General features: G+C 45.9%; 1 protein-coding gene across 4 annotated transcripts in view; it reads right to left on the bottom strand.

Moving 5' to 3' along the window:
* The window catches only part of MKNK1 (MAPK interacting serine/threonine kinase 1), a 39,437-nt gene extending 15,008 nt beyond the window's left edge, over window positions 1-24,429 (bottom strand). For 2 of the 4 annotated variants that reach the window (XM_045513615.2, XM_045513629.2), the window contains exons 1-6: window positions 24,288-24,429; window positions 15,046-15,226; window positions 8,943-9,049; window positions 6,612-6,713; window positions 4,357-4,454; window positions 1,525-1,604 (exon numbers count right to left, since the gene is read on the bottom strand). In XM_045513615.2, coding sequence (XP_045369571.1) covers window positions 1,525-1,604; window positions 4,357-4,454; window positions 6,612-6,713; window positions 8,943-8,958 — 296 coding nt within the window. In that variant the 5' untranslated portion in view covers window positions 8,959-9,049; window positions 15,046-15,226; window positions 24,288-24,429. The remainder of the gene's footprint in view (window positions 1-1,524; window positions 1,605-4,356; window positions 4,455-6,611; window positions 6,714-8,942; window positions 9,050-15,045; window positions 15,227-24,287) is intronic. The other 2 variants (XM_045513621.2, XM_010950946.3) reach the window with 2 other exon arrangements.
* Between the last annotated feature and the right edge of the window lie 2,836 nt (window positions 24,430-27,265).

Genomic DNA, 27,265 nt, shown 5'->3' with positions numbered 1-27,265 from the left:
ATTGAAGCCTACTTACAAATATACAATGAGAAAAAAAAAAAAAAAAACCCAGTGCCCTGTAAAAGGGCAGAAATCAACTTGAAATCGGAATGCTTATTAAAGACCCATGTTTGAGAAGCAGCCAAAGGTGTTAGCAAGATTCAGGTCACCTTATCTTTCCATAATGTTTAGTCTCTGGTGTTTTCACCAAGTCTGTGCTGTCAAACCCCATCCCTAAAACCCGCTAGGTAGAGTTATAAAAAAAGGTCCCGGTCACATTAAACTGAATAAAATCTGCAGCCGACTGGAAGCAATTGCGGCTAATAACACTGAATAGTAGGTGTGTGTCCTGGAGGCAAGCAGCAAATAATTACTTGCCCTCCCTCTTGCCCATAAATCACGGGGCAGTATTTACATTGCCTGGAGAAAATGGAAACATCTGTCAAATAGACTTGGGGCCTAACGTGGGCACCGCTAGACCCTAACTGCTAAGCGCTGCTTAATGAAACGGCCGCGTTCCCGGCCACCGTAGCACTTGTGGCCTTCCCCGGTGAGCACTCTCTGTCTGCCTGAGCATTACTGTGCTCTGCCAACAAGGTCGTCTTGTAACTCAGTAGGGAAGCCACCAGCCTGGATATTGGAGGAGTTGGGGGCTTTTTTTCTTTTAAAGAACGAAATAAACCAAGTAGACTCTGTAATGCTGAACTCAGAACCTGCAGGGCTGAAAATAAAAATCTGTCCCTCATAAAAAAATGCTGACCACTTTGGGAGACACTAGGCTTTTACTATCGAGAAGGCGTCCAAATAAGATGGTCAAAATGGCCTAATTTGAGAGAAGATTGTAGAGGCAGTGCCTGGAGTTAAATCAACAGCAGCCCCCATCCTCCAAGCTTAATGACAAAGCCATCAATATCAGCCACTGGCTCCCTGCTGACCCTGCTGTGGAGGGAGGGTGGGGGAAGCGAAGTCTTAGAGGTGACCCTGATTTAAAGCCACATTGGGAGAGCCACTCATTTGGAGCTGGTGGTGAGCAGACTAAGACCAGGCTAGAGACCACCTTGGCCCAGTTATCAAGCAAAGAGTGTTAAACAAGGTTTCAGGACCCTTAGCAGTAGCTGCACGTACGTAATGATGCCAGGGACAGAAAAGGGTGCAGTCTTAATAGTTCTCATCATCCTCGTCTATTAACTAGAGCAGGTCCTACAGATTTCTACTAGGCAACACTCAGTCAGCCTGCTTTCCACAGGCACTTGAAAGAACTAAACCCCCACTTTTTCCCAAGCAGGCCCTGATTCAGATTGCTCACTTGCCTGAATTCCTGCTATTTCAGTATTTCAGCCTAAACCGAAGCTAGCTTCCTTGCTTCTGCAGCTGCTTCTCGTCTCTCTCTCTCTCTCTTCAACATTGAAAGATATAAGGAATTATATGCCGTTGGGGTAGCCGAGTGCGATCTGACTGCTGGGGTCAGGAGATGGTACGAAATAACCTTTTCTGTGGCCAAGCATCCCCCCAGAGAAGCAGTGAGTAACCCAACACCATACTCACTTGTTTCCTTGACACTGATAGAGCGTCTCCACCTCTCGAAATACCCTACTTCGACTGTGCCCTGCTTGTTTTTCGATGATCTGTGTGAAAAATAAAATCTGTCATATACACCTACCTGGTCAAAACACTCCTCAGCAGGTGCCCTCTGGGAGAGCACAAGGCCAAAATCAGACCAAATCCAGTTTCAAGCACAGGGTGGAGCAGGCCTTGGGGACACAGGGACTGTGGCTCCGTCAGTCAGCAAAGCAACAGACTGGCCCAAGGGCTTTCCAGCCAGATGGGCTCTGGCCAAGTACATTACCACCAGAGCCCATGAGGCTGCTGCCCGGCTGCCCTGAGGAAACTGAGGCAGCCAGCAAGACAAAGAGCTAGCTCTACCCAGCTCCTACCTGAAGGCATCTCTCTTTGCCTTAAGGGTAAGAATTTACCAGCTCTACTGATGGATCTTCTAGTGTTGGTGGAGGAGCAAGGGCAATAAAGGGTACAGTGAAGAGGAGCCAAAGCTCCCAGGCCCAGCTCAGATGCCACTTCTGCAATTCTCCTGAGAACTTACCCTCTGGCGGGCACTGTATTAAGTCATTGAGTTACATAATCTCAGTCAATCCTTATAACACAATTCTGAAAGACAGGCAGAAGTAAAACATTTTGCCCACAGCTCTGATAAGTGGCAGGGCTGAAATTCAAGCCCAGAGCTGCCTCCAAAGCCCTCACTATCCTCTACTTGCTTATAGCCTACGCAGCTTTTCTTGGAGAACCTAGAGGCTTTGTCTCTCCTATGATGCTGTGGGCTGCTTCCTATCGCTGGAGATGCTGGTGAGTACTGACTGAAGGAATGGTGAGCCAACTGATGAGCAGGTGGTTTGTGCAGGGACTGGCTGACTCTGAACATCTCTATAGACCCATCCAGAGCCCAGACTGTTGCAAGCAGAGCCTGTGAGCACATCTCCTGCAGAGCTGTCTCTGCCTTACAGTCCCATGTGCAGAGTGGGAAGACATCTGGTTCCTCCATTCCAGGACTGCTGCGAAGAACATTTCAGACTTCTCCAATATCCAGCAGCACAAACATCCACAACCAAGTGTAACTTTCCAAATAAGTCCACATCTATTAGTAACCACTGGACCTATTTTCTGAGCAGAGAAGTGCGATGCTGGGGCACAGAAGTTATTCAACTTGTTCGTTCACCAAGTAGGTCAGATCAAAGTCAGGCAGAACTTTCTAGCTGGCAACTATCCAGCAATGGCAAATTTTTCTCAGAGGAGGAAATGAGCTCCTGCTACCAGAGATTGGGGGTGGGGCAGAACATGGAAAACTAAGTAAGGAGTTACAGAGGAGGTTCAGGACCAGATCACCCTGAAACTCCATACCCACCCTGAGACTCTAGGATTCATCAATCGGTTGCTTGTAGAGAAAGTCCTAATAAAACCAAGTATTGTGGGGCCAGTCTAGGGAAGTAGCCCATCTCTAGGGAGTTTTCAAAGAACAGGAGAGACAAGAGTGACAAGAGACATGGGCAGAGCTGCTGAAACCAAAGAATTGCCAAGCCAGGGTCCAGAGTTTGACCAAAGATAACGGAGCCTGGAGGAGAGGCAACTTTGAAGAAATCTGTCTGTCATCCATAAATGCATTCAAACCTTTGAATGTTGATTTACATTTGTGGTTTTTACCACACTGAGGCATTATTTTAAAAAATTACTTATAATTTTTATTAACCTGTTTCCAAAAAGGAATCAAGCTGGTGCTCTTGCTACCATATGAAGCAGCACCCCAGCAAAAAGGAACGTGGCTTAGCAGAAGTGTTCTCCTTTATAAATCCAGCTGGGACTATGACCAGGTAGTTAAAAGAAGAAACAATTCTTTCAGGAGCCAGTTTGGCTGAGTTTGCTCAGATGAGGCAGTGCTTAGACCTGGTGGCTCAGGTAGATGATTTGAAAACTTTGGTGGGTACCAGAATCACCTGGACAGCTTGTTCAAATTTACAGAGTAGAGCCTGCGGGCAAGTCTTCTTTATGTTGCAAGTGCTGACCTCTAGTTTCTGATTCAGCAGCTCTGAGATAGGGCCGGGTGATCTGTACCTCTAACAAGGTCCTAGGCCTGCATCAGCACTGCTGGGGCAGGGACCATACTTTGAGAAGCACTGCTCTAGATCCATCTCTTCTTCCATGAAGAGTCAGCAAATGGAAGCACAGAGGGGCGAAGTGAACCACTCCAAGGTCATGCAGCTGGAAGCCACCTCTCCTGCCCCAAAGCTGAGTGCCCATCCTCATTTCCAGCTACTGTACATCACTTGCGTAGCACTTTGTCATCTGTAAAGTGCTTCTGCTTCTACCAGTTCATTTTTATCTTCATCTTCATAATGATTCCATGAGACAGGAAGGGCAGGGGTTATTATCTTCATTCTAGAGATGTGGGAACTGAGGTTCAAAGAGGTTCAGTCACTTGTCCCAAGTCAAACAGTAGTAGTTTGTCAAAACGGAGACTCAGATAGGCCTTCTAATTCCAGATCTGACTGTTCCCCGAAGTTAACTTCACTCATTAGAGACATTGTTTTAAGCACTTTACATATATTAACTTACTTAATCCTCACAACAATATTATATAGGTTCTATTATTACACTCATTATATAGATGAGGAAACTGAAGGAGAGAGAGGTTAAGTAATTTGTCCAATGTTACACAGCACGTAAGTAGAGAAACATAAACTAAAATCCAGTGACTACAGCTTCCATTCTTATTGAGCCACCATACTGCGGAATATACAATTTACCTGGTTTAGGACAAGCGAGGACTGACTATCTGCAAAGTAAAGCCTGGCATCCAGGGGAGACACTCACTTTGACAGCATACTCCTTGCCGCTCTGCAGGCTCACAGCACCTTGAACTTTGGCATAGGCTCCCTCTCCAAGCAGTTCAGAGGTCAGCTTGTACATATCTGGAGGTGAAATAGGTTAGAGGGAAAATGAGATGTCACCCCTTTGTAAGATAAGATGGAAAAAAGAGCCCTGTCACTTGGCTTCCCCGGCCTGGCGGTATGGGTGCATGACCACTCCGAGGCACTCAGTGACGAGAGGGAAGCTGTTAGTGCTTCCAGCTGCCTGGGACCCAGCTTCACAACAACCAAGCCACGCTGAAGGATCCTGTTCCTTTTTAGAGATGAGGTTGGTGAAAGGGTTCAATTTGATGCATTCTTCCCAAGCACCTACTATGTGCCAGGTGGCATATTAGACTCATAGTAGGGACACAGTAAGGAATAAAGCATAGTCCCCACACTTTGAGAGTCACAATCCAGTGGGGAAGACAAACTTGTACACAAGTGACCCCAGAATAAACCAGGGAGTGGTAAGTACTATCAGAGAGGGACAAGTGAAAAGGAGCCGGGGGGAGAGAAAGGTTAAATCTATTCAGGGAATCTGGGGAATCCTCACAGAAGGGGTGTGATATGAATGAACACCATTCATTCGTTTACTCATTTGTCGAGCCCCTACTATGTGCCCAGCTGTGTGCCAGGCACTGATGATACAAAGGGGAATAAGCATTGTTTTATTTTATACCACACACAGTGGAAGTCACACAGTAGAAGTCACTGGAGGATTCTGAGAGGTTTCTAGAAGTCACCCACAGGAAACAGGACACAGAAGTAGGATGCAAATGGATGCCTTGAGGTTTTTGGGGTGCTGAGTCAGAGGGGTTCTAACATAGCAACAGGGCCTGGGTTGAAAGATCATTTATGTGACATCCCCAAGCTCACAAACAGCACAAACTCTGTAACTCGCTTCCAGAGGAAGCCACTGCTCCACCATGGCTGCTGCCTCCCTTGGCCTTCGGTTTTTCCCTCTCAAGGCAGCCTAGTGTTTAAACCCACAGACTGAACAGAACACTTTTTAACCATGAAATTAGACTTTATCACTTTTAGTAATGAGATGTCCTATAATTTCACAAGCCATCCTTCAATAACAGGAAATACTCTCATGTTCATTGAAAGAGAAAGACTTGCTGACTTGGAAACTATTCTAAAAACCTTGGGACTTTTGTCCCTTCCCCTTCTCCCGACCCCTGCTGCCATACACACACATCTACTATTTGAGTTAAAGACAGACAAACAGACAAAACCCTACACTAAGCAACTTCTTGGTTCCATCATAGTTTGGTCTCACAGTTGCTTTTTAGAAAGCATGCTGTTGTTTTTAAGTATTTTAAATGACATGCTTCTTTCACAATGAACACTTAGGTACTGGCCTTTGCACATGTCAGGACAGGTTGGTGGCTGGAGGTTCAATATCCCTGACTCACAAAGGGCTTTTTATTAGGACCACTCTACAAAATAGTCAATTCACTAGTGTGCCTGCAATGTTGGAAAGGGGGGCAGTAAGCGGAAGCTATTTCAGGTCTCACAGTGAAAGAAACAAAAAGATGGAGGCTCAGTCACTCCTAGGAGTAGCTACTGATCCTTGCAGTCCTTCGCAGAAGTGTCCAGGGAGTCACTTCATCCCATCACGTGCCCAGTGATAACAGGACCAGCACTGAGCTGGTGCCTCACACAGAGGGTTCAAAATGTTTGATAACCCAACATCATAACCCCTGAACACAACATGCAGTCTTAAGGTGGAGCCAAACTCATACAGCGTAAGTCGCTGCAGTCTCCAGGAGTCAGTTCTCTGCCTACAGAAGATTTAAGTTTCATTTGCAGCCATGGCCCTTGGTATTCTCTCTTCCTCTTACATGGTTGTTCTACCCCTCAGTAGCCCCTCCAGGAACAGCTGAGGGAAAGATCACAACTGAAAAGGGGCTGAAACACACCAGGTGATCTTGCTTCGTGTGTGACTCTGAAGGTTGGTCTTTCTGTCCCCTGATGAAGTGCTCAGACCATTCAGAGGAGGCCTGTGCAACATCTGAGGGTTTTCCCATCTCTGCATGCTCTCTCTCTTCTATAAATTCTCTCACCCCTATTTCTCATGTACGTCACACAGATAACTAGGAAGGTGGTTCTAAGATGATGCATCATATGACCTACACCCATGGGCCACCAGGATGCTCCTCCCATGCCTGGGGAGCCACAGACTGGAGCTAAGAGACCTAACAGGGTACCAACCTTCAAACTTCCCTGGTAGGGAGTCAGTGGCCCGGGCCCTCCGCTTCTTCTTCTTCCGCTTGTCACTTTCTGCAATGGTAACGGGTTCACTGCTGCCCATCTCTGGGAGAAAAGAGGAGACGTGAGGGAAATATCACTGTACGGATCAAGCTATAAGCTCACCCAGAAGGAAAAAAGGTGGGGGGATACCCAGGAGTTTTATACTGATGGTTTTTAAATATCTGTGAGGACTATTGATCTGTTTTGACCCAGGAGGCAAAACTAAAGGCAAAACCATTATAGGAGGTCATTAACTGTGGAAAGGAACTCAGACAGACGGGCTAGATTAAAAGAGGATAGCAGAAGCCTGCTGTAACCAAGCTCATTAGCACATGGATTTAGATCTGCCATCAAACTGTAGTCCCCAAACAGAAGAATGAATCCATTCACAGAATCCCACCTGTGACATCCTCCAGCCTCAGCACCAGAAAGGCTGGACCCAGGGAGCTAAGCAAGATGGGAGGTGGGTCTGGTACAGCAGTGGTGGTGGGGGATCTGGGACATGGTGGTGGTGGGGATGTCCATGCAAATGAGATCACATGCTCAGTAACGTCCCTGTGGGCGTTCATAGTGATTCAAAAGGCCTTTAGTGGAGATTGCCTCTGTGAAGGTACAACAGGGCAGGAAGTGGGTTTGGTTCTAAAGAGGATGGTCCTAAATTACTTCATGTCCAAGGGCACAGACTTAAGTGCCTGTAAGTCCCAGAGCATACTCTCCTTCTGCAGCTCCTTGTTTGAGAGGATGCAGGTAGGGTCTATTCGTAAGCCTGTAGTTAACGGGCCTACCCCAGGCTGCCGGCTGTGGTCATTTACTGCAAAAACATTATTATCTCTCGCTGGCAAGCACCTGGCTCCCCATGTTAAAGGGAGGATTTGTGAGGCAGACATTCAGACATTGAGCAGATTGGGCAGGAAGGGTAGGGACAGAAATAATAAGCAGGAGACTGAGAGGGGGAAAGAGAAAAGGAGGAATAATGAACCAGCGCCCAATCATAGTTCTGTTTCTAAGACACTCTGGTAAGGGCCTTCCCCTGTTAAAGATAAATTACTCACAGAACATGTCATGCCCTTGATCCAGAGAGGAGCCTTAATACTCTTTGCCTGCAGTTAGAAATAATAAGATTTCTCTGAAGTCTCTGGGTCTAAATCCCCACCAGGGTGATTAAACCTTTACATCCTTCTAAAATAGAGGCGCTCGAGCGCTGATGGGGCATACGATGTGAGATACTTTTAGACCAACCTTCAATAAACACTGGCTCCAGGTTGCTGGATTTTTTTTTTCTGAGAGATTTGGAAATGGAAGCTGGCTCTTTGCCCGCTGAGGGGAAAGGCCCTCTCTCTTCTCCAAGGACCTTGGCTGAACACGATCAGAGAAATGGCAAGTCTGCTCAGGAAGATTGATTAGAGCTGGTGTGTCTACTGTACGCTGTTCTCAGAAGCAAGTACACACAGCCATTAGGAGAAAGCACACAGAACAATGGCACGTTTCGACACCACAGTCCAGAAAGCCTGGCTAAACAGCCAAGTGTCTGACAGCTCAATTGAGGTGCCTGCTTCCTTCCATTTTTAGGATCTGATGACAGCAGACTTTCATTTACACTTCAGAAAACAGATAAACACGTGGATAAAAGGAAAACACAGAGGATCTCAAGATATTACTGTAGCCAACAGCTTCAAGCACAAGACATATCTGGGGACTGCAACACACTATGAATTCAAAGATTGAACTTCAACATCAACACCCAAGGGTCCAACTTCACCAAGGGAAATTAAAAGGAAAAAAGCCGCCCCACACAGTAAGAAATTCTACAGAGATAAAACACAGGGCCACTCATCTTCAGGAGCCCAGGAAGAGGGTACTGGCCATTGGGACAGCAGGCTGAGAAGGAGGGACCACTTTCCCTCTAGCTCTGCCCTTGTGTGCAGTTCAGTGGCAACCCTGCCACATCTGTCTTCTCGTGGGCACTGCGGGCCAAGTGCAGAGTGGATGGATTTGGGATTCACTTCTCTTTTCCCTTCCCCTGCCCACACTCTGAAGGAGGGCCAAAGGACAAGCAAAACAGCCCAAAGGCAGCAATGGAGAGGAGCAGCAGGAGAGCCAGCAGCGTACCGTTCACGGGGGATGCTCAGACACACTTACGACTTGAGCTCAAAAGCCCTGTTAGCTGCAATTTATACTTGGTCTTCACCGCAACAAGGCCGAGGGAGCCTCTTGTGGAAGCGGCAGACCTCTGAGCACTGCTACACACACAGCATTAGATTTTATGGCTTCGCACACAAAAAGATGGAGTACCTGGTCTATTCTGCATGGATTTCAAGGGAAGAGGGCACGCCAGAAGGGACAAATGGTTAGCACTTTCCTTGGAAATCAAACTTGTTGTAGGAGAGTTGTTTTTGAAACTAGGAAGAAAAAATGTAGGAAGACAGTGACGTGAAAAAAACATGCTTAACATCCTTGTTTACATGGGGTAGGGGGATGGAGATGTGTAATAATCTTACCAACGGGTTGAGAGCTCTCTGTCTGTAGCCTGTCCTTACACTCTATTTCATCACCGACTGTCCACTAGCAGGGTCTGTGAGACCTTCGCTTATTAGACGTGCAATCATTTGATAAAGGCTTCCTCAGGGAGCAAGTCTCCACAGTCAAGCTTGTCCTTGGCTCACCTCCTTCCCTCAGCCTAAGAACTGCTTTCAGGCATCAGGGTCCATCTCAAAAGTACCCCAGACCTCTCGCCTTAGAATGAGTTAAGGTTTGTGCAAACACTTCGGGAATCTATGCAAATCTATGTGGTGTTGCTGTACAGAACTAGAAGCTGGTGCTCCAAGCGCCCTGCCAGCAGCTGTACTAGAGCACTGGTTTCATTTGGCCTTGAGCTCTCCCCAGTGTCCTAAAGGCCAGGACTGTTGTCCAGCCACCTCTGCATCTCCTGTAAGTTATGGCGCATGTCAGGCATGTATCAGGCATCAGAAAACATGCACTGAAACAAAATGCTATGAAAGGACGCGCATGCTCGGTGTTAGCTGCAGGCCTGTCACCCAGGCCCTCTAAATACCAAGTGCACACACTGAAAGAAATGTGGACACTTTTGCCCTGCAGGCAACGTACAGTAAAACTATTCAGCCTATAAATTTCCTGATAAACTCCCTCTCAAAAAAGCCCTAGGACCCAAAAGGTTCTTAACTTTTTAGCAAGAAGCCAGGTCTTTGACACAGGACTGGGCCATGTGTCTGCTATTTCAGAGGAGGGAGGGGGCACTTCTTTCATGTTTTCAGATAGACCCCAGCTGGCATGGAGACTCCCAGCACGTCCACTGCCTCCAGCTCTTGCCTGCCTCTTGGGCAAGGCTTGGGGGCCCGCCACTTGTGTATCAGCAGAGGTGGACCCGGAGAGGAAGCTCACGGCTGACGGGGAAGGCTTGTAGGCTTGGCATAAGTGAACGCATTTCACAGGTCTGCCCCAGAGTCCAGTGTGTAGTGGGGCTGGGCGGCATTACACAGATCGCAGTGTCTCACTCAGCGAAGGAGTGAGCAGGGGCAGATCTGTGCAGTCTCCTCACCACAGTGTCATCATCATCATCAATACATGTGTTTCCATTCCTAGGCATAAGTTTATCCTGTTTCCTCCATTCAAATAAGGGTAGGGAAGCATGTTCTCCTTTCTTTGTAAAACCTGTTAGTCAACAGGTATTGATTGTGCTGGAAGTGCAGTAGGAGTTAAAGACACAGATCCAGCCACGACCTGGCTCCTGCCCGGGGAGAGGGCCCGGAGGACTTGCAGAGAAGATGAGGCGGGGCCGAGGGGCCTCTCCTGGTGGGACTACAACAGCCACAGGTATTCCTGACATGCAAGTACTGATCCACTGTTTACCCCACAAGGTGACCCCAAAGCCTGCCTTCTCAAAGAACTAGGCCATTTCCCCATGAAGTCGCATGAGCCACATTACCCTCAGAGGCACCAGGTCTGTTCTCCTTCTTTCAGTAAAGCCTATAGAGAATGTACCAGCTCCTACGTCTGGTATGTGATATCAATGATGATCATTCTTCCCCAGGAACATGACTTTGCTGGCTAACTCAGCTTGGCAAACTTAGTTCATGCTCCTCTCCCAACCATCCTCGAGTTCTTTTCAAGGTTGGTGATTCACTTTCCAGCCCGTGAGAGTTTGTTCCCTCGGTCACTAGTGCTTTCTAGAGAAGGAAGAGTAGTGATGGTAAGCTGATGAGGATAGTTACCAGTTCAGCTGCCTTCTCAGTCAGCGGCTGACTGAGCAACCCAACAAATGGAGAACCGAGAAAATGAAAGGAGACTGAGGAAATGAAAGAGAGGGGGATGGACACTCCTAAGGAAGAGACCAAGACTAAGAAATCTGAGGCAGAGGAGGAGAAAGTGAGGAGGGACCTGGGGAGACTGGCCCAGGACATTCACTTCCCTGAAGCAGTAGTCCTAGGGGTTCTGGTACATACTCACTTACACGGTGCTGACCGCATGCCAGGCAATGTTCTAAGCATTTTGCAAATGCCACATTTTACATAGCCTAACTTATTTAATCTTCACAACTGTATGAGGTAAGTATAATTACTGTCCACATTTTACGGATGAAGAAATTGGGTACAAGGAGATTAAGTAATTTGCCCATGATCACATAGCTAGTTTAGTGGCAGAGCTGGGATTTAAATCTAGACAGTCTGGCTCAGAATTCAAGCTTTTAACCATCACAGTATATTTAAACATTCATGCTGACAGGCAGAAGGGGACAGCCAGTCAGAGTTAGCCAGGCACCTGTAAGAATGCTTTTTAATTTGGAAACCCTAGCACAGAGCTTCCCCACTGATGTTCTGTGAGATACCAATCCTCTCATCAGGCTGAACAATGTCATTTTCTCTGTGTGCTATGATGTCAGAAGGACTGAGCAGCACTGCTCCAGCGTATGTAAATACAAGGGAATTACTACCACATTACCATTATTATACTAATCCAAAATCTAATTTATCAGAAGTTTCTCCTCTTGGCTCTGAGATGGCTCTGTATTTTGTGTTCTGGACTGTTACGTAGGATGAGCTACCTGCCAGGCCAACCACGTTATTTCATGGCAGTTTTCGTATCAGGTACAAGGCTACATTAGTAGCCTGACCTATGAGATGGCTGATTTTGTTTCTGATGGCATCATTACTATGGAGGTGACAAGGTCAAGGAAAGGACAGAAGCTAGTCAAATTTAATGCATGATGGATGAAAGGAGCCACCTGTGAAATCAGCTCGTCCTGATCAACGGACAGTCTGTGAGTGTGACTCCAAGGGGCTAACGTATTTCACAGGTCTGCCCCAGAGTCTAGTGTGTAGTGGGGCTGGGCGGCATTCTATAGATTGCAGTGTCTCACTCAGCCACAGTGAAAGCAGTATGAGGCCTGCTAAGGTGCCAGCGGGGTGGTGATTCACAACAGGCCTCAAACAGGGCTGGGATGGTAATATTTCCAGAGGCAAAAGTTCTAGATTCAGGCCCATCTTTTTCCCCTTTTATGATCCTGGGACCATAAGCAGCCTTCAGAGTTGCCGCTGCATCTCCTGGTGGAAGGAATGAGAAGAGGAAAGGTGGAGCGGGTAAAGGAAGTGTGTGCTTAAGAAACAGCAAGCATGAAAACAGAATTACCATCTGATCCAGTAATTCTACATCTGGGTATTTTTCTGAAGAAAATGAAAACATTAACCCCAAAAGATATCTGCTCTCCCATGTCCACTGCAACATTATTTATAATAGCAAAGATACAGAAATAATCCAAGTATCCACTGATGGATGAGCAGATAAAGAATGTGAGATATACACACACACACACACACACACACACACACAAATGGAATATTAATCAGACATAAAAAAGAATTACATCTTGCCATTTGCAACAACATGAATGGTCCCTGAGGGTATTAGGATCAGTGAAATAAGTCAGAGAAAGACAAATATTGTATGATCCACAGGATTTCACTTACATGTAGAATCTTAAGGGAAAAAAAAGCTCATAGATAGAGAACAGACTGGTGATTGCCAGTGGTGGCAGGTGCTGGGGTGGGAGAAATAGGGGGTGAAAGGGGTCAAAAGTTATAAAATAAGTCATGGGATGTAGTGTACGGCATGGCAACTGGAGTTAATAATACTGTGTTGTATATTTGAAAGTTGCTAAGAGGGTAGATCTTAAAAGTTCTCATCACGCACACAAATTCTGTAACTATGTATGGTGATGGATGTTAAGGAGACTTACTGTGATGATCATCTCACAAACATCAAATCATTATGTTGTACATCTGAAACTAATATAATATTGTATGTCAACTGTACCTCAATTAAAAAGAAAAAGAAAAAGAAAGAAATAGCAGGCAGGAGTAAAGGACAGGATTTGTGTGAGCAGGATAGTATAAACAGCTGAAAAAGGCAGGCTGAAGTTACTTCACCCAAGCTTATTATTATGGCCTACAAGGCCCTCCAACATTTGGTGCCTGTCTACTTTCCAGCTCACCGTCAGTCAGTCACTTTTTCAGGGAAAAATGAAAATAGTGGCTAGTTCAGCATTCATGTTAAACAATCTCACAGGTGCTTTTCCTCGCGACAAGCGTGGTCCTTTGTGTGCAGCAGAAGGGCTTTACAAACATTTCCACAGTGCCATGCAGAATATTAAAACAATACGTACTCAAGGGTTGAGATTAAATTAGTAATTTTTATTGCTTCATCCGGGATACTTTTAAGTGAAAATGGCATTTAAAAAAAAAAAAAAACTGCAATCACATGATGAAGAACACAACGACTAGCCCAGTTTAGTGCCACTCCCTGGATTCACGTGAAGGCACCAGCAGTTTTGCCCACTGTTGCTTTGCAATGACAAACAGCATCTTGGCACTATTATGAAAATAATTTTGACCTTGAAGATACCCTGAAAGGGTTTCAAGGGCTCCCAGGGTCTGCAGAGAACCACTGTGCCAGGCAATGGGGAGGGACTGGGCAGGACTGGAGCTGTGCTTTAGGGCCATCAAACTAGCTGTGATGACAGAACAAACTGGAGGCAGGAGAGGGACTGGAGGGAAGTGAGGCTGTGGCAACAATGGGGAGGAAGAAAGGAAGGCGTGTCACTGAGGCAGGGATAGAAAGGAACAGAAAGAGGCGAGGGGTGTTACGGAGAGAAGGAATGAAGCCACAGAGGTAAAGCTGGTCCTGGTCTTGCGAAATGACTGGAGATGATGGAGGAGCCAAAGACCACTATCCTCGTGGAAGGAAGGCACGAGGTCTAGTTTCTCTCTATCCCAACTGCCTCGTATGGAGCCAGGCACAGAGAGGGATCTCACTGTATGTTTATTAACCAAAGTCAGGTAACCAGAAGAGAAGCAGTACCATCAAAGAAGGGGGAGAATTCAGGAAGGGAAGCTGGTTGGGTTGGAGAGCAGGGAAAGTCTGTGCCACTGGGAAGCGTCAGATGAAGGAAGGTGATAAAGCAGCAAGGTATGAAAAATCACAGATCATTCCCACCCAGTCCTCATCCGAAGCAATCTACAAACGAGGCATTGTTTATACCCTGCCAGGCGTGATGAAACCTCAGGTTAGTGTGTCATACAGAACACTTCAAGATGTCCTCATATATGTCACATATACTAAACAAAAACAAAAAAACAAATGAAAAACTTGAAAAGATACATCTCAAGCCACTATTAACAACAGTTACTTTGGGAGAACGAAATTGGGGTGGGTACAGAATTTCACTTCTTATACTTCCCCTGTATTTGATTTTGTTTTGTTATGATATAGTTTTACCTTTATATTTTAAATAAAAGGGAGTAAGTATGTTTTACTTACTGCACGGTGTTCCTTACGACCCTCTCTGCCATTTATTCTGGTAGAAATGTGCTCCTTCCTACCCAGTAACTGCCAGGCAGCCCAGCTAATCCTAGCTGCCCAACTGAATATTAGATTCTCCCACCTGCCCCTTCCTCTGGAAATATCAGATACAGGTCTCCCTCATTTTTGGAAAGTTCATTTTATACAACTTTGCTTTTACAAAAGACCTATGTTAGTATGAACCTGTTTTCAAGAAATATGAAGATTTTCATTTTTATGAAAAAGGGCAGCAGTGAAATAGGGTGCAGCATTTGCTTTGCAGCAAACATTCTAGAGGCAGCCACGCCCGAGCAGTGAGAGGAACTACACTCAGCGTCAAGCTGCCAGGGCTTTGAACTGTGACTGTGAGCATCTGTGCTTGATCTCCACTTACTTTGTGCATCCATTAGTAAGATGGGTCCTAAGGTAATTGCTTTACACCACTTCAGCTTAAGAAGGCTTTCTATTTTCGGATAGCGTGGGAACCTGCAATTTCAACCTGACGCAATCTAAAAGGTTCAGTGAAATGTGCAGCCAGTCGTACCTATAGGTCTGCCCAACTTTGCAAAGTGAATCCTCTGTAAACCTGAAATTCCAAATGCAATAATGCTCCTGCCAGGGGGCTGCGGTCTTCAGCTACAGGAAGTGCTTCAGCGGCCTCTGTACGTAGCAGACATTTTTCAGCTCTCCAATGGCCTCTGCTTCATCATACCTGGCATGAAAACCTTGGGAAAGCAGAAAGAGAAAGGATGTAAAAATGCTGACTCAAAAAAAAAAAAAAAATGACCAGAGAAGATAAAGATCAACCTATGTTTCTCAAATCTACATGTCACACCAGTAAGAAGAGGCAATCACAGGTTTCCCCAGTCTTTAAATTCAGACATTGGAGCATTTCAAATGCTGACACAAACCATTTGAAGATTTAACAAGGGTCTGAGTAAAAGGTTTCAGACTATGCTTCTGTTGTGGGATTCCAGACCCAAAAAGGCATAACTGGACCTGGATGACAGATATGGACACCTCTGTTCACTGAAGAGCCTCACGTGGAAGGTAAAAGCTGCCACTTCTCTGTTGTCCGTGTTTTTTAGAGATGAATGAGCTCTGGCTCCATCTCTTAGTGGTGCGTTCCAAGTCTCACAGGCAGGAGGCAGCAGAGTCAGAAAGGTAAAGCAGATGCTGAGAGCAGCAGGTGGCATGAACAGGAACAAGGTTTTATGCCAAATGCTTAACTACTGCTAGTTTTTCGCTTGATGGCTTCATTTTCTGTATGTTTACTGCTATTTTTAATCTCATGGTTCTAGTTATCACATGTCAAAGTTGATTCGCCAATGTCTCTACGAAATGAATATGTACTTCCCCTTATCCCAATGGAAAAGCTCTGAAAATGCAGTTTAAATCTGAATTCTGGGCTCTCGTGCCAAAATTTCTAAAATGGCTTTCTGACTGGAAGCCGGATGTGTTTCACCATTTCCTCAAATCACATGTCCCAAACTGGACTTGCCCCAATCCCTATCTACCCCCTTCTTTCTCCTTTCTCTTCTTCTCCATCAGATTATATCATCCTGCCAGTCACCCAGCCACAGAATCTTTAAATCATTTCTAATGTCTCTTTTTCCTCCAACCCCATAAGCTCCAAATATTCCCACTGTCAGGCTTTTCCCTCAGCCTGGTATGTAGCTCCTTGAAAAATAACACCTATTCATCCTTCCAGGCCCATCATAAATTACTGAAAGCAGTCCCACAAATTACAGGAATAGTCCCTGACTCTTTTTTCTCCTTTGTCCAGCATTTTAATTGAAACCACATCTACCATTATAATACTCAGAGCTGGCAGTACACATGCACATGTGGCTCTCCCATGAGGCCATACACTCCTCAAGGGCAAGGACAAATCTTATTCAACTTTGCACTTCCAGCACCAAAAAGAGGGGGCTCCAGTAAATATGTGAATGAATTACTCACCCACAAAATATTTCTTTATTGTTCAACAGAGAATGTTAACACATAGAATAATCCTTCCTATTGTGCTTTTCATTCTCAAACAAACCTTTATGGCCCAGTGGAACCATCTCCAGGGCCCAAAGAAGCTCCGGTTACACTCCTTCTCCTATGGCCATGGTGCTTCCAGGGACAACCCTGAACACCCTGACTTTTAACTCCTTGTCTTCAGTCTTGCTACAGGTTGAAACTCCTTGGTCCCTTCTTGCTGCCTATAGTAGGGGGTGGCTAATTTTTTCCTGTAAAGGGCCAGACAGTCAATATTTTAGACTTTTGTGTGTCATATGGTCTCTGTCACAACTACTCAATATATTGCCTTTGCAGAGTGAAAGCAGCCAGAGATGATACATAAATGAGTGATTGTGACTATATTTAAAAAAAAAACCTTAATTCCTGGAGGCTGAAATTTTAATTTCATATAATTTTCATGTCACAAAATATTAATTTTCTATTGAACTTTTCCCCCAGCCATTTAAAAATGTAAAAAGTATTCTTGGCTTGCAGTCCATACAAAAACAGGTGGTGAGCCAGATATGGCCTGCAGGCCCTAGAGCCAACCCCGCTTATTTCCTCTCCTCACCAGCTCCATTCCTCTACATGTGCACGTGTGCACAAACACATACACACCCTCTCTGTTCATTTCTACCTCTAGGAGGCCTACAGCAAAAAACAACCTTCAGAATTCCTCTATGGACTCTGTGTTATTCTGCTGCTTGGGGCCACTCCAGGGCTGGAGAGGTAGAAAGTACATGAGCTTTTGAGCCATTAGGGCCTAGATTCAGAGTCTGGCCTTACCATGTACCAATGGGGTAGCACTGGACATAATACTTAACCTCTCTGTGCTTCACTGTCATGATCTATAAAATGGGAGCAATAACACCTACATCACAGGGATTTTGTGAGAACTAGATGAGCTAATGCAAACCAAGTTCATGGTACAATGTCTGGCTTAGATAAGTAGGCACTCAATAAATTGTAATTATTATTCTAGCTTGGGATATGGCTTCCCCAGATCAGCTGTGGCCCTGGAAAGCAATCCAGCTACTCTGTAAACCACAACTGAGCAACAGGAGGGAAAAGACTGAGAGCAAAGAACAAAGGCAGAGAGATAGAATTTGGAGGTTTTCAGACAGGCCCCAGAATTCTAAGTGCCTGGTTGGCCCTGATTCCTTCCAACGCCATTCCAAATTCCGCTGGGCCTCTCCTCCTCCTCCTCCTCAGAAAGAACTTCTGACTCTCACACTGCCTGTATCTTCTCAGCATTCCTTACCTAATACCCAGATGAGCCCTGGAATGTTCTCCTCATTCGTATACCACCTCCTGGTAGAGGAATGGGAAAGGGTGAATGTGGCCAGACCAAGTCTACACAGACTAGCCTGTCACTTAGGTCTTATATCACCCAGGCACCCAACTCCCTCACAATTATTCATGAATTTCCTGCTGTATAGGAAATGGAATTTTTCCAGAGCTCAAGAATTAGTCTCTCTACAGAAGTTTTAGAGCAAAAAACCAAGTATAAAAAGAAGGGGTCCATCATACCACTTTTAAGACAGAAGCCATCAGTGGGGGAGAGAGAAGCTTGTGACACCTCTCTCTTTGGTCCAAAAGGCCAGATTTGAGCCTGGCACTTCCTTGCTCCAACACCTCTGCTGGATATCCACTGTCTCTGGAATAACCAAGCTCATATGCTGTCACTCAGGGCTTCTGCACTCCTGCCCAGGGCACCCCTCCTGCATTATATCTTACCCTCCTCTACAGAAGTCCTGACCTACAACCGAGGTGAAATGGATAGTTTCTACATAACTGCCCTGAACAATCTCCAGCTTCCCACATGTGTGCATAATTCAATCCCAGCACCTGAAACATTTTATTATATATCTCCCCCTAGACTGTGAGCTAGGGACAGGGCAGACACTCTGTCTGATCTACCTCTGGGTCCCCTACACCTAGCACAGTGTCTGACATGGGCCAAACACTTAATAAATATTCATGAGTGAATGGAAATAGCTGAAGTTATTCTGCCCTTAAACTGTTTTAGTTGGACTCTTTATTAGCTGACTAAGCACAGTCTGGGTCACTGCCAAGAAGCAGAAAGACCTAAGAGAAAGAAAAGAAGCACGACCAATGTGATCCAAGCAACGGAAAATAGGTTTTAAGAGCGAAGTAAAAGAAACCAAGGCTGTTTAGCCTGGAGAAGAGAAGAGGAGACCTAACTCAATTCTGGCTTTAGGTATACAAAAGGTTTCATGAGAAAGTCTTGCTCTCACCCTCCCTTTATAATCAGAAGGAACTTTTCCATATTCATGGAAAATGGAACAAGAAAAAGTGGCTTACGTTAAGGCCAGAGCGGCTTAAGCTGGAGAGAAAGAAGAACCAAGTTAGGCACCACTTTTCCAGAGATACTGTTACTGTACTTTTTGGCAAGTGAATTGGAAGGGTTTTGATGAGCACTTTTGTCGAAGGCTGTGCAAAAGGAAATGAATATGCTGCCCTGTTCCTGTTTGTTGTGGAGAACAGGTGGGTGAAAATACAAGTTGGGTAAGATTTTCTAATGAGCCACTGACTTTTCATTGCCCCCTCTTCCTGCGGGCACACTCTGTCATATCACACTTAGCAATCCAGTGATGGAACAATCTAGTACAGGCATACTTTGGCGATATTGCGGGTTCAGTTCCAGATTATGGCAATAAAGTGAATATCGTAATAAAGCAAGTCACACAAATTTTTTGGTTTCTCAGTGCATATAAAAGTTATGCCTACACTATACAGTAGTCTGGTACGTATGCAATAGCATTATGTCTAAAAAAAAGTACATACTTTATTTAAAAATTTTTTATTGCTAAAAAATGCTAGCCATCGTCTGACAACACTGGGTTGCCAAAAAATTTTTAATGTGTAAGAAACACAACATCTGGAAAGTGCAATAAAACGAGGTATGGCTGTATTTCAAATTTTCCTGATGGGACAGTGGAAAGAAAAAGAAGGCAACAATGTTAGAATAAGACAGTAGGGAAAATGGCCCTAAGAAATATACATTCCACAAAAACAATACCTAACTGGATATTGATAATAATTGTTCATATTATTACTATTAAAGCTACCACTCATTGAGCACTTACTATGTGCTAAGCATTGTGCTAAGTGTTTAACATAAGCTATCTTAATCCTTATAACAATCTCAAAAGGTAGGTAATATCTGTATCCCTATTTCACAGGTGAAGAAATTAAGACCCAGGAAGGTAAAATAATTTGCCCAAGTCACACAGCTAGCAAGTGACAGAGCCAGGACTCAAAACCACGCAGTTCAACTCTAGAGTCTACACCTAACTACTGTCTCCTTTTAAGAAGGATGAGAGGCTGCAATTTAAACCCTATACTTTCTGAGTCCAGGTTCATATTCTCAGCTATTTCCTTATACTGCCCCCAGCCAGGAAGAGTAAAGCAACACAAGACATTAGCAAGAGAAGAGACCTCAGACGTGAACCAAAAACACTCCCATATTCCAAAGAATGAAGCTAAGGTCAAAGACTCATGGATGATGACGAACAGAACAAGGACTTGAATGCCAGCCTCTTGACTGCAAGTGTAGTCCTCTTTCCTCCATTATAGATTCTTGTTGAATGTGAGGGTGAGAAAATGAAGGAACAGTATGTGCCAAATAGGCTTCCTCCCCAGATACTGTTATAATGAATTGCTAATCTCACATCAGAGTCTGTGCCTGAACTATCAGGGTGCCAGCAGCCTCTGTAGACTGATTCTAAGATTCTGTTACTTAAGATGGCAACGCACTGTTTAATGGTACTACAGGAGCTGCCAAAATGCTCATATATTAAACCAATCAAGCAGTCTTAGACCAGGTAGCTTCCATACAAGATCAGTAGTCCACAGTTTAAGCCTGGACTGTACTATTCCAACAGCTTCCTCGTTGATGACCCCATTCTCAGACACTCTTTGCTCCAGACTAGCCTCCATTCTGTAGCCAGAGTAAATATATCCCTAATGCTGGCCTTTGGAGCCTTGCAGCATAAGGAAAAGAACATGGGTCTCTGAATCTAACACTCACAGGTCTGGACCAAGCTCTGTCACTCACTAGTTACCTGATCTTGGGTAAATCACTTTAATCATTCTGAGGTCTGGTTTCTTCATCTTTAAATTGGGTCTAAATATCTCCATATTACAGGATTGTGAGGATTAAATAAATTAGTGTGTAATGCATCTAACATACTGTTAGCCACAAAGCAGAGTAGAGACTGGATAAATGTCAGTGTTTTTCTTCCCATACCCCTCTCTCCATTTTGGCCACAATCCACCATTTCAGCTTATTTCCCTTCCTCACCATCTCCATTCCTCTCCTGCAACACACACACACACTCACTCTCTCTCTCTCTCTCTCTCTCTCTCTCTCTCTCTCTTTATCTCTCTCCAGACCCCCGCTCAAATGGCTCCTTCTCACTTCCTCCAAGGCCCAGCATAAATCTTCCACCTTCAGGAATCCTTCCTAGACCCTCTTTGGTCATGTTGGGATTGATTTCTCCTCTTCCCAAACTCCTACTTTGTTTACATTCTTTACTACATTTACTATAGTCAGTCTGATTTCAGTTATTTATGTACTTATCTATCTTCCCAACTACACTGGAGGGAGAAGGCTCTGAGAAGACAATTACTTATAGGTGGGCAGGAAATGTGCTGTTCTCCTCTGTGTGTATTTCTCAATACCAGGGTCTTGTACATAGCAAGAGCTCAATATGTGTGTATTGAATTGAATCTTTGCCACCATTGACTGGGGATCTTTACAGAAAGATCCTGGACTGAGTTTATTCTAAAACTCTGCTTTTATTGCCTGACTTGATAAATATGCAATTTTTAAAGTATACTAGTATTCCTAAACTAAGGGCCACTAATAGATTGGTTTGCTTCATTCCTTCATCCATTCTTTCAACACACTCTGATTCCTCTCGAGGTATCTCTTCAGGATGCAGGCAGACATGGCCGGCAGGACATCTCTCATTCATAGAGGTAGGGTTATCTGGAAGTAAGCTCTTTGGAGAATTGTTCCACTCCACTGGTTAGGAGATGACAGCCATTAAAATCATATAAAAAAGCAGAGTTGTGGAATCCAAAAGTAGATCTGAATGATTTCTAGCTGCCTCAGTTCCCAAGTCTACAAAATAGAGTTTTGAGATGTTACATACAAAGCACTTAAAACAGTATCTGCCACAAAGTGCGTGCTCAATACATGTTAGATATTATATTAACAATGTACTAGCCTGGAAAAAGAATCAAGACTTTTCACTTCTAGTACTATCTCCACCACTGACTGATGTCTTGTCCAATCTTGATCAAGTCCTTTCCCCTCTGCAGGCCTTCCCCCATCTGTAAAATTGAAGAAGTAGAACCAGATGGTTCCCAAGCCCCTTTTACCTTCAACTGGGTATATTTTTCTATGATCAACAGAGTCTTCTGTTCCAGATGCTGAAGCTATTGGCAAGGAAAAATTGTAGCTGCTGGTTCCCAGAGGAGAGAGGCCAAGGCAAAGGCCAAGGCCAAGGCCAAGGGCAGGACAACTGATTAGTAAACCACCTGTGCACTTTCCCCTGTGAACTATATCACATTCAGTGCAGGTTCCTGAACAGAGCACTACCTCCTTCCAACAAAACTCACAGCAAAGGCAAGACAAGAGTCTGAAAACAATAGTAGCAACAAAGAATCCTGCCTTGTGCAGAATTCCTGCACTTTCTTGCCTTTGATGTCTGTAATTAGAGCATCGCAGATCTAAACTAGGGTTCTCCTTAGGCACAAAGAAAAGGAAGAACACACAGGCCCACTCTGAACCTGAAAGCTCATAAAACAAAGACTAAAGCGAGTAAATAAAAAATGAGACTGACTCATTCAACCACAAACACTGCAGAGGCCTACTATGTGCCAGGCAGAGGAGGGATGAAACAACACGGTCCCTTTCCACCAATGTACTCAAGAGTACACATGGGGTGACATATCCCAAGGCAGACTGTGATCAGAGCTACATTCGAGGTGCAGCCTCTGTTACAGAAGATGGAAGGGGGGCAATTAATCCAGCAGGGCAATCAGAGAAGTTTCACTAACAGGTCACATGAGACACAGGCCTTGAAAGATGAGGAGGCGGAACTCTAGGAAGAGGGAATATAGGCAAAGGAACATGGGGAACAAAGGGAGTGTCTGAAGGGAAAAAAAAGCTAGGTTATTTTGCCTGGGGCACAGGGTGCAGGTTTGGGAGAACAAAGGGAAACAGGGCAGAAGACTAGATTATAGAGGGACCGGCCCATGAGGTTGAGGAGTTCAAACTCTATGTAATAGACAATGAGGCCCACCAAGGCTTCTGAGCAGAGATAATACAATACATCTCAGGAAGATCACATGGGCACCCATGAAAAGGATGCAAGAGAAATCAAATTACTAGATTACTATGGGATCATGTAACAGGAGACTACACGTGTTTTATAAGCATGTGCTGGAATCCAACAGCTCCTGTTCACAGTGCTTCTCTCTGCCATGGTTCACTTTCATGCAATCTGAGTTTAAGAGGTGTTCCTTTGCCAGGCCCTCTAACCATCAAAATCAGCTAGCATAACAGGCTTCCCAAAGTCGAGAACACAATTAACCCTACGGATCACAGAAAGGGAAGAGCTGATGTGGGAGAAGTTGGGGAGGGGCACCAGCTGGCCCAGCTCCACATAAAAAACCAACCCTAGATCCTCCTCTTTACATCACTTCCAGCCAAGCCCTATTTAGAGGGGCTGAAAGCACTTGGTCAATGGCTGAGGATCCCGTGAACCGATATGCACGAACCATGCTGGGCACATGGGCAATGGTCAATAAGCACTGACCCAGCCTGCAAGGTCAGTTCCACCTATAAATCCCACTGAAGCTTCAAGACCTAGGTCACCTTAGCTCTTCTCCCAGGGCCTCTCTAAAGTACCGCAATCCAAAATGACTTAATTCTTAGAAATCACACCTGTTTCACACATCAAGTATTCAGCACCCATTTCATGACAGGTGCCATACTAGGTGACTCATGTAATCCTATTCAACCTTCACAATGACCATCCTATGCCCTTTTTATATAGGAGAAATTGAAGCTATGAGAGGAGAAATGACTTGCCCAAGGACACACAGCTAGGACGTGGCAGAGGTGAGATCTGAACCCAAGACTGCCTGACCCAAAGTCAAGCACTTCCAACACTTCTATCCTGTTCCCCTTGCTGGCCTCTGATCTGCTACTGCCCATCTGACAGGCAGCCTGGAAACTCCCTAAGGAGAGAGACCACACCTGATACAATTTTCTCTCCCCACTGTACAGCAACCCGCATATGTCAGTAACTTTTCAGTGAAAATAGTTAACTTTAAAACAGGGTAGTATACAGAAATGATATATTCCTCACATGAAAAACTATTCATGATGTTGGACTGCCTGAGTCCAGCCATACAGCCTGATAGAGACTGAGTCTCGAAAATTGGCCCCAGGCTGAGTTCCGACCTCCGACACCTGTCACAAACCAAGCCCCGACCCCAGGCACTGGCTAAGCCCGGACCGGACACGCATGCTGCGCCCACAGCTCATCAGAGACGGCGCCCTGCTAGGTCTCAGACCGAGCCCTAAGAAGAGCCCTAAAGAAGCGTCCGCTTTGGCTGTCCACCCCCCACAGCAGAAACGGGTCGTGACCTCGGGCCGTTCTGAAGGCCCTAACTGCTTTGTCCCGGGCACGCGATTCATTCACAGGTCCCCCCGCCCCATTTCACTGGCAGGGGTACCTGGCTGTCCGGTCTTCTCCTCAGTTGACTCCCCGCGGGGCTGGTCGCGCGCACCCCTACCTGCAGATCGCTCCACCGAGAACGCGGAAGAGGCGGTACTAGGCTCGAGGGGCGGGCCCGACCTAAGAGGGGCGTGAGGGGGCGGGGCTGCGCCTGCGTCCTATGGATAACCCAGGGAGAGGGTGGAGACGAGCTAAGTTTTGCGCAGGCGTGGTAGGAGAGGGGGAGGGGCGGTTGCCGGAGTAGGGGGCGGGGCTCAGCGCCTTCCGACGCTGTATTTTAGGAATGCAGGTCGGGAAGCGCCGGGTAGGGGAGGCCGAGCAGGGCAGGTGTAATTTTATTTACCGAGAGTCCATCCCAGGAAGGAATTTTTTAAAAATCCCCTTTCTGTATGGGGAAATGCCGCCAGTCTCTTTTAAAACGAGAACTAATTCTGTAAAACTTCTTAAAAGATTTAGCTGTACTTTCACCATGAGAATTTCTTCCTGAGTAAAGCATTACCCCCAGTAGTTCAAAATAAAAAACGTAAAAGTTCATTTCTTGGAGAAAATCAACTGCAAATAAATTAACGTTTCAACCAGCCGCCAGTCCCTCCCCCAGGCTGCAAGTATGATGAGGGAATGAGAGTGCTGACTTGGGGTTAAGACAGGTCCTGACTCTGAGTGTGCTTCCTCCGTTGTGAAATGGAAGTAAACATCCCTTCCCTGCCTGTGTCAGGGTTGCTGTGAGGGTCTGGTGAGCAATGCTAATTAAAGAGCCTCTTGAACTCCCTTCGCATCAGGCACCTGACAAACGTTTGTTCCCTTTCCCCTTCTGGGCTCAGTTTTCTCATCTGTATGATGGAAGGAGGTTTGGAACATTGGGGGACATTTCAGGGATTTGCTAGATTTCCCAATCTGGATGAAAGCTGAAGAGCGTGGGGGGGGGGGGGGAGCTTCTCCCAAGCGTCTGTATTCAGTCATTCCAGAATCTCTTCATTCTAACTTGAAGGCCCCTGTACATGTTGACCTCTCCCACCATCACCTTTCAGGTCCATCCAAGCTTCAGCTCAGAGGCCATGCTGGCCTGTTCTCATCTCTGTTCCCTGAATGTCCAATAGCCAGATGATTCTGAGTCACTCAGGCCTATGTTCCAACCTAGGTTCTCAACATGGCTATTTCCCCCACATGGCAACCAGAGATGAAGGCTCTGGGGGATCTCAGAGGAGGAAGGGCTTAAGGAAAGTCTCCCCAGATCAGATGGAGCTTTAACCATCCCTGTGACTCCCTTCAGCACACACTTCCCACAGCTCCTAGGGAGTGGCAGCGGGAAACCTCAAAGAGGCTGCAGTGTTCATGGGGGCCGAGGGTAGTGGGGCATCCTTTACTCAGGTGAATGCTCTGTCCCAAGGTGGGGAGAATGGCTTGCTTCCCTGTTCCCTGCTCCAAATATTTTTATGGATCTTGAACCAGCAGGAAAACAAAGCCTTTTGCATCCTGGCTGCTCAACGAAATTATCCCTCTACCCTCAATACATTGCCTCTCCCAGAATCCTCTCCTGCCAAGTTTTGCCCTGTGGAGGTCTCTTTTCTCTGTGTCACTGAGGCCTCGGCTCTCTCTTCTATCTCCTCCTTTCTCTGTTTAGTCTTCTCCAAGCATCCCTCTCTGAATTTCTCAAAGCAGTTTTGTGAGGGCTTCCTGATGTATTCAGACATTCCCATGTGAGATGCAGGCCTTGGCCACACAGTTCTGAGATAAATCTACCCTCACATGGCATATTCTGTATGAACCCAGAGCCTTCAGTTTCTGAGATGTCCAGTAATTGAGGAGGTAGTGACTGACCTGTCATAGGAAATGTGCAAGTAGAACCACCTTTTAGGATTCTGGACTGGGGCCTCCTCTGATAAGCCAGAAGAAGAGGCAGCAGAGTGGAGGGTCCTACAGATCCTAAAGCAGTGAAAGGAGGGAGACTGGGTGCCAGGAAGGAAGCCAGGCAGCTCACCAAAGACAAATGTGATTCAACAAGCTATTAAATGTCAAGCATTTAGAGCTGTACCTAACAGAGAGTATTAATTATTATTATTGTGAATGATCCACAGACTGTGAATAATGAAGGAGCTTAGAGATCAATGAGTCCCTCACTCCCACACCTGGTCATGAAGTAGATGGGGGTCTAGAGGGGAAAGGGGCCTGCCAGGGTACCATGGCAGCTGGGCTGGGACTGGAACCCTGGTCTCTATCTCCCAGAAGAGCAGCTACACAAAGCCAGGTAGAAGGAAGAGCTCTTGGTGGGCCTTTCCTAACTCTTAAGAATCAAGCTATTTTTCAGCTCTTGTCTGGGCAGCTAGAGGGTAAGGGGCAGTGGAATGACAGCAAGACCTGAGCTCGGAGCCACCAGCTTCTCCTGGGGAATGAGCTCAGGAGACAGCCCCATGTCCTGCCACCCCAACTTGGAGCTCTAGCCAGCACCCAACAAATGGCCTACTTTTGAGAAGGGCTTCCTCTGCTATGATTAGGGTTAGGACTCTTATTTCTGCCCTGGACTTTAACCCATTAGCCTCAATAAAGCACCCAGATTAAGGGGGTGGGGTGAGAATAGCTAGTGCCAGGTGACCTGAGCTAGAACAAGGAAAGACTCTCCCAAGAGACTGATTTCCCCACTCAGCACCAGCCCTCCCCACTCCGAGGGTCCTAGCCTAGCCCAGGAATTCTGGGTCTTGAGTTCTTAGAGCCCTGGGAAAACCTTGGTGTCTCCACCCTGTAGAGCTGGGCCAGACATGACCACACCAGCCAGCCCCTCCACATGGCCCAGGATCTCAAGACAAAAGCCTCCCTGCCCCACTTTGGCCCAGTTCCTTCCACAGCCTGCCTAAGACACATGTGGCACCCAGACCACAGATTCCCACCAGGGCTTTTAGTTTGCCTCCTTTATTTTACCAAAAATAACAACAATAAAATTTCCCTCTGTTTCACAAAAATAGATTCCCCCCACCCCCACCC

The sequence above is a fragment of the Camelus bactrianus genome, chromosome 13, assembly GCF_048773025.1.
Source record: "Camelus bactrianus isolate YW-2024 breed Bactrian camel chromosome 13, ASM4877302v1, whole genome shotgun sequence".
NCBI lineage: Eukaryota > Metazoa > Chordata > Mammalia > Artiodactyla > Camelidae > Camelus > Camelus bactrianus.
Note: the sequence above shows the minus strand (reverse complement) of the source record. Positions and strands in the feature narration are given on the sequence as shown.